The sequence below is a fragment of the Orycteropus afer genome, unplaced genomic scaffold (assembly GCF_000298275.1).
Source record: "Orycteropus afer afer isolate SDZICR_OR568_19922 unplaced genomic scaffold, OryAfe1.0 scaffold00164, whole genome shotgun sequence".
In the NCBI taxonomy this organism is placed as follows: domain Eukaryota; kingdom Metazoa; phylum Chordata; class Mammalia; order Tubulidentata; family Orycteropodidae; genus Orycteropus; species Orycteropus afer.
Genome location: NW_006921751.1, coordinates 2,649,326 through 2,656,613, shown reverse-complemented (window position 1 = coordinate 2,656,613; position 7,288 = coordinate 2,649,326). Strand labels below are relative to the sequence as shown.

At 34.6% G+C, this 7,288-nt stretch overlaps 1 protein-coding gene across 1 annotated transcript in view; it reads right to left on the bottom strand.

Moving 5' to 3' along the window:
• Positions 1–2,671: 2,671 nt before the first annotated feature.
• Positions 2,672–7,288, bottom strand: part of ADGRL4 (adhesion G protein-coupled receptor L4) — a 225,375-nt gene continuing 220,758 nt past the window's right edge. Inside the window, exons 13-15 of the mRNA XM_007946485.2 lie at positions 5,446–5,537; positions 3,091–3,259; positions 2,672–2,734 (exon numbers count right to left, since the gene is read on the bottom strand). Of these exons, the coding sequence (XP_007944676.1) occupies positions 2,672–2,734; positions 3,091–3,259; positions 5,446–5,537 (324 nt within the window). The remainder of the gene's footprint in view (positions 2,735–3,090; positions 3,260–5,445; positions 5,538–7,288) is intronic.

Here is a 7,288-nt window from a genome sequence, read left to right as displayed (position 1 = left end):
CCCAAGGTTGACAGGTAAAAAGGCACAATCCCAATATTACAAAACAACACAGCACGTCACTAATTCAAGTCCATTGAAAGTCCCAAGATTGGCAGAGCATGGCAGGCTGCTGAACTCCATCACATTCAGGGTTCAAGCATGCCATAAACTAGAGACCATTCTCAAAGTTGTTTCGTATATAAGGGAAGCAGACCACATCCCTGAAGCAGCTACTCAGCTGCTTGTGGCAGATCCCACCATGGAGCTGATTGCTAGTCTCATCATGGGGAATAACTACCGTAGCTGCCCAGCCACTCAGCCAGGCAAAGTTGACCCCCAGCCTTAACTACCACATTGACCATGCTGAATTTCTTCTGGAAGCTACAGAGAAAATTCTGTTTTCTTGCCTTTTTCAACTTTCAGAGGCCACCTACATTCCTTTGCTCATGGTCCTCTTCGTTCTTCAAAGGCAGAAATGGCTGATCAACTCTGAATGCATCACTCAGATACTCTCCCTTCACTGCTTCCCTCTTACATCTATAAGGGCCCTTACGATTACTCTGGAGTCACATGACAATCCAGGATAATCTCCCCATGTCAACTTTAGTTCCTTCTGAAAATTTCATTCTCTTTGCATAGTGGCTAAGACACTTGCCTGCTAACCAGACGGCTGGCAGTTCAAACCCACCAGCCACTCCTTGGAAGGAAGGTTGGGCAATCCTACTTCCGCAGTGATACTGCCTCGGAAACCCAAGGAGGGGTCGCTATGAGTCGGGGCCGACTCCACGGCACATAACAACAACAACATTGCCATATAATCTAACATACTCACAGGTCCTGGAGATTAAGGAGTAGGCATTTTAGGGGCTATTATTCTGTTTACTACATGGTTTCATATTCATTGATTGAACAGATTAAGTTTCCAGTATCCCACTCCTATAACATTGTGCTGTGATGACATCATTATAATGGGTCACCAAACCAAACCAAACCCATGACCACTGCGTTAATTCTGACTCATAGTGATCCTCACTGGGTTTTAAAAGCTATAAATCTTTACAGAAGTAGGTTGCCTCATCTTCCTCCCATGGAGCAGCTGGCGGGTTTGAACTGCTGACTTTCTGGTTAACAGCCAAACGTCATACCCATTATGCAACCAGAGCTCCTTTATTATACATCACAGGTTTACCATATAAAATATTAGGAGATATAATGAAAATATATTATTATTGATACTCTAAATATGTATAACATATTGGTGGGTATCTCATCTTTCTTGAGAAAACAGCTCAGCAAAGAAGATGCAGGATTGCTTCATTTAGATAACATTTTATTTGTTGGAGGAAGCCTTGATAAACTTCATTTTAACAGGTGGAGAAATTAATTTAAATCACAACAGTTAGTGTATTGGCACACTTTTACAAGTAGATGTAGCACAATTATCTATTTCTGAAATAAAACTATTGCTTAGATACTTTTTAATGTGATGATTTTAGGATAGGTGGAAAGTGTACATTTCAGCAGATATTCTTTAAAAGATAGTAGAAAACTGTCAGAAAAAGAGATCCACTGGGAAAAATTCTACAGTTGTCAGTGATTTCTTTGTTATAAATAATAGTTTTCTAAAGTGTACTTTTCTGAAAAGAAAAAAAAAAAACCCAGCAATTTACTTTATGAGTACTTTCATATTTACAATGATTGTTTAAAATAAGTACATTAAAAGGGAATATTGTAATGTAAACTACCATATTTCTCAAATTAAAAAATAAAGAATTCAAATATAATAGTCTAATGAGATAATTTTCACTTTACTGAAAGTTTGTAGGATAGACAGTTTCAGTCTATATACAATATTTTTTACATTTAGAAGCATGAATAATATTATATCTTGACATATTTTTGTTTCACCGATTAAACATTTGAAGTCACATTCTGTAAAATAAATATAGAACTAATATATACTTCATTGTTATGTTAACTTTAAGTCAGATTTTTTTTTTCATTTGTGTATGTTCCTTTCTTTTAGAATGTTAAAAAAGAAATAGCTACAGCAAATAGAGGTTTAAGTTGCTTTGCTTTAGTAGAAATTTAAGTTATTATCTCACAAAATGGCAGGATGTGCTTATTCAATTCTTTATTTTATCTCCACAATTTTTCATCTAGTTTAAAAAACAAAAAAAACTAGTTTACTCAAAATACATTTCATTGTTATAACAGCCATTCCCTTTACACTGTTTTATATTCTGTGCCTTCATTCTCTGTGTTTCACTTTCTGTAACAGAGCTCATTACCAAGGTGGTAGGGGACTAGTTTCAAAGGCAACATGAGTCGCAAAAATATCAAGCCAGTGGTTTCCTTCAGGACATTCATATATTTTTTGAGTTAGAAATAAAATCTTTCTTTGGGCGCAATAATATCACTCCTGAGAAACCAATTACTTCCCAAATATCTGCAATGCTATTTGTGACATAACTAACAATACCATGAAGGAAAGTATAGTGGAGCTACATGGTACATAATTTAAACTCTTCTTATCTACAAAGTTCCTACACTGTAAATGAAAAAGTGGCTTAAAATATTTTTTTATTTAGTAATTAATCATTTGACATTTGGTCAAGTCATTATTAATGTGATCATCAACAGCTTGAGTCTTCTTTTTTGTGTAACTATCATTATGCATAGTTCTCTGTGCTTATCTTAAACATCCAAAACAACAGGGGACATTTTTGAACAATCTATAGTATTCTTCTTGGATCTGAAAAAAAAAAAAAATATATCAAAGATAATCACAATAGTTACACGGAATTCTTTTATGTATGTAGAATGGTCACATATAGTCTTCTAAAGTATTATTTCTATTGTAATTGCCTTGTCGGAACATGCTCAAAATTGAATATAAATTGTATTAACATTATAGAAAAATTTGAAAGCACATTTCTTTATTAACAGCCAGGAGTTCTGTTTTTTTTTTTTTTTTTTACATTAAAATGTAACACATTTGGGTAATAAAGACACAAGTCTTAAACCCATGAGAATGGAAATTTTCTATCACTTTGGTAATGGATGCTACCTGAATGTACTATAAAGTGGGCCAAAATAAAAATTGCTTACCTTTCTTGATAGAACACACAGGAATAAGAAAATGAACATTCCTTGGAAGGCATTGCTCACTGTAAAGAGGTAGGCTGTCACCACTGATGCATGCACAACGTGGAGAACCCCAAAAATCCAGGTGGTGCCTAGAAGGAAGAGGAGAGCGAGGGCTCCTCTTGCACAAGACCTACAACATATTGGATAGGTTTCAGTCAACAGAATCACATAAGCTCAGCACACCCCCTTAATTTCTAAACTTACATGGGAAATGAGTTTCTGGTACAACCAAGAAATCTTTCACAAAGACCACAAACAATTTTGAAAATGACAACAAATTGTGCTGCAATTACACAGGCCGGACTTTAGTGCACACTACTGCATTATGGCAGGAGTGTGCTTCCCAACCAAGGCACCCTTATTAAAATGTTATTTTTAAAGGAACTTTCTTAATCTTGAAATATTTTTATCTGGTACACTGCAGTGTGTATGCTTTGATTTCAAATCTAATGTTGCAGTAGTTCCCAAAGGTAAAACATATATCAGTTAGGAAGTATTTTCCCTAAGAAACCTTAAAAAGTATACCATGTAGACTTGGATCAACACATGTGCATGACATCAAAGAACGCTTCTGCTTTCCTTTTATTTTTAGTACTGAAGAAAGTGCAGAATACACACACACACACACACACACACATATATATCTTTTTCAATTTAGTTCTTTCAAAATAATTCAAGTGAGAACACTGATTTCTTAAAAATTAAGATAAAATGCACTCACAAACTAACTCCTACATATTTTCAACTGATTGTGACTTTTAGCAAAACCATACTCAATCCTGCTCACTGAGGACATTGCCTTGAAAAGGAGAAACTAATGATTATTTCCCCACTCATTCTCAGTCCACTTATTCTTTATTGCAGGGGATGTTTTAGGAGGGTGCATCAGAAAGCGAGTCATTTGCAACTTTATTCAAACCAGCATACTACATGAACCTATGAATTGTGAAGAGTAAAAGAAAGTGATCAATCAAACGTTTGCTAAACCCTAACTGTAAATCTTGTGGAAAGCACTGAATCTACAGGAGTGTTCCCAAGCAACACAAGCAGGCAGTTGTTTCCAACATTCCCTATGGTACACTTTAGCTTTTCCTGAACAAACCATTTTCAAGGTCTCAATAAATCAGTTTTAAAGAGAAGCAGTTGGAGGAAAAATCATAGATGCATGTAAATTAGGAATTGCAAGAAACACTGTTGCTAAGTTATGGGAAACTTTTTGCAAAAGAAAATCAATAAGACCTACTTTTGTCTTTAAAAAAAATGTCATTGTCTTTTCTCTTTCAAGAGAGATTTCATTTGCAAAGAATATTTTATTTATCTTATCACCATTGGTGATAGTCTTATTAAATATATGAATGGGAATTCAACAACAAATATTTATTATTATTCAAATATTTAAAATATGGTGGAAGAAATTGTGAAACGATGAATAAAAAAACAGTACTTCCAAAAAATGTTTATACTTTAAGCTTGAGAACGAGCACTCTAAAATTAACTCTCTGAGACACTTAAGATGACCGCAGGATGGATGCCTCCAGGCCTATATTCAAACTCCATTTTGAAAAGCCTGTGCTACTATAAGAAGTTAAACTTTAGACAGAATTAATCTAGTATCTAAAGAAATGTTTTCTTTTTAATCAAGCTATGCAAGCCATTGCTAGAAACCACACTGAACAAGAAAGTTATATTATCAGAAAAGGATGTCCTATTATTACGTTGTGACTGAGTTGTAAACCCCTTATGGTTACTTGGTACTTGGCATCGAGTTGGGCCCAACTCAGCGATCCATCCTTGGGTTTCTGAGGCTGTATAACTATGGAAGTAGATTGCCCAACCTTCCTTCCGAGGAGTGGCTGATGGGTTTGAACTGCCAGTCTTCTGGTCACCAGTCAGGTGCCTTAGGCATTAAGATACCAGAGCTCCTTTATGGTTACTAAGAGGTAACTACTCGGTAAAGGCCACATATCATCAAGTAGTAACTAATTAACAAAGCACCCATGTCAGCAAAACAGTAACTAAACAAGACTCTTTAAAGCAATTGCTGTAAAGCCTTCACTTTTGTTGACCCTCCTTTGAAAATTACAAAACATTAATAAACTAATCAAAATATTATATTGTTAATTCTTGGTTTAACAATATAAATATTGCCTAGATACCTGTAACTCCTTGAGAGCACAGTTCACACAGTGGACTCTGTATATCCCCAGTTTAAACTGTGTCCCGCCTTCAATAAATCTCTCTCTTTTAATCTTTAAAAGCAGAATTTTATTAAAGCTTTTAATTGCTAATGAAAGCGGCCTTAAAAAGAAAGTTTACCTTATGTTCTCATAGCAGCTAACTTCTGGTTTCAACCCTGCAGTGTGACGAAAAACCTTGTATATGATAACTCCAAAAGCTAAAAGATTAACCTGTGAAAATATTAATTTCAAAGAAGAGATAATATTCATGGGAAATTAGGCACATAAAAAAGAAATAAGCAATTGGTAAAGATTTCAAATAAGGTTAAGAACCAGAAAATTATGGCATTTTAACATACATTACAAAGTACAAACATTTTAGCAGACTTAGGCAAGCAAATCTGTGACATATAACTGAAAATTATTTTTAGTACAATTTTCTTGATTATGTTAAACAACCAGCACAAAAAAACTCTCTAGATATTACAATCACACTTACAGATTGATGAGTGTCATCTGCTGCCGGTAATATAATTAATATGCACATTAAGATAATTTTTGATTTGAAAAGCTTTAGACCACTTGAGAAACAAGTTTTGGTTCACTAAGCTCTGGTAGCATAGTGGCTAAAGCACTTGATTGCTAACAAGAAGGCTGGCGGTTCAAACCCACCAGCCACTCCTCGGAAGGAAGGTTGGGCAATCCTACTTCTGTAGTGATACTGCCTCGGAAACCCAAGGAGGGGGTCGCTGTGAGTCAGGGCTGACTCAATAGCACATAACAACAACAACAACAACAACAGCAAATTATATAGTTTCTTTGATGAGAACTAATAATTCTATCAACTTTAAAAAATTTAGACTTATAATCGCAGTGGAAAGAAAACTAGAAAACTCAATAAACCCACAAGGTCTGTTGCTAGAAAATAATGCAGTTTCTTTGTATGTTTTTCTAGAATTCTCTCCAAATATTTAGTTGAGATTGTCTTTCCCTCGACTTAACCTTAGAACTGTTCTAAATATTAATCAATAAAATCAATATTTCTGGAAAGTGTATAGATTTTATCAATAAACTTTTACCATTCCATGGAGATACCACCTTGGAAAGCCAAGTAGGGGTTGCTATGAGTTGAATCGACTCAATGGCAGTGAGTTTGGTATTTTTTTTTAATGGGCTAAATATAATACAGAGAATTTTTAGCAATTTTAAAGTGACTGACTGTTTCATTATTTTTCTATTCTTTTTACATGTTTTTTTGGAAACTTTCAAAGTCATATTTGCAGTGTCATATGACTTTTTGAAGGGTCTATTTTAAATATTTGTCTATTCTAATATGAACATAATTAGAAGATTTATCTTGTATTGAATGTTGAATCAATTGAAACAAATGTTCAAAAGCCATCTCGTAATGACAACAGCAGAACACAGCATTATTATTTTAAGCTAATTCTTATGCTATAATTCAAAGCTAATAGAGAAAATATCTTTTTTCTTCTGTAGTCTAAGGAATTTTATACAACTTTTCGAAATGAAAGTTACCAATTGCTATTATAAAAAGCAGAGTAAAATAATAGGTTAGGTAATTTCACATTGTTACTTCTCCATAGCAAAGTCCTTGAAAGCAACTCCTACAGAAATAAGAAGTCTCACCTCTTCTTCCTGCGTCTAAGTCTCCTTTATTTCAAATTACATTACTAATTAACTTTAATTGCAATACTACTTCCACAGGAAGAAAAGACATCAACAATTGCAGAAGAGAGATAAAGTATGTTTAAATTTATTTAGTTAACTATTTCCTGCTTTTTATATGCTCAAGTCAGGCCAGAAGAGCAGGAGGAAGAGGATTAAAAGACAGGAAGCCAGACAGAGGAACAGTCAGCCACATTGACCCAGGTGGGGGGGATACGAGAGGTCTCCAACAGCAGGACAAACTTGTCTGTCGGTTTGTCCTACTGTGGTGACATGTAGACGTGAGTTTTGAG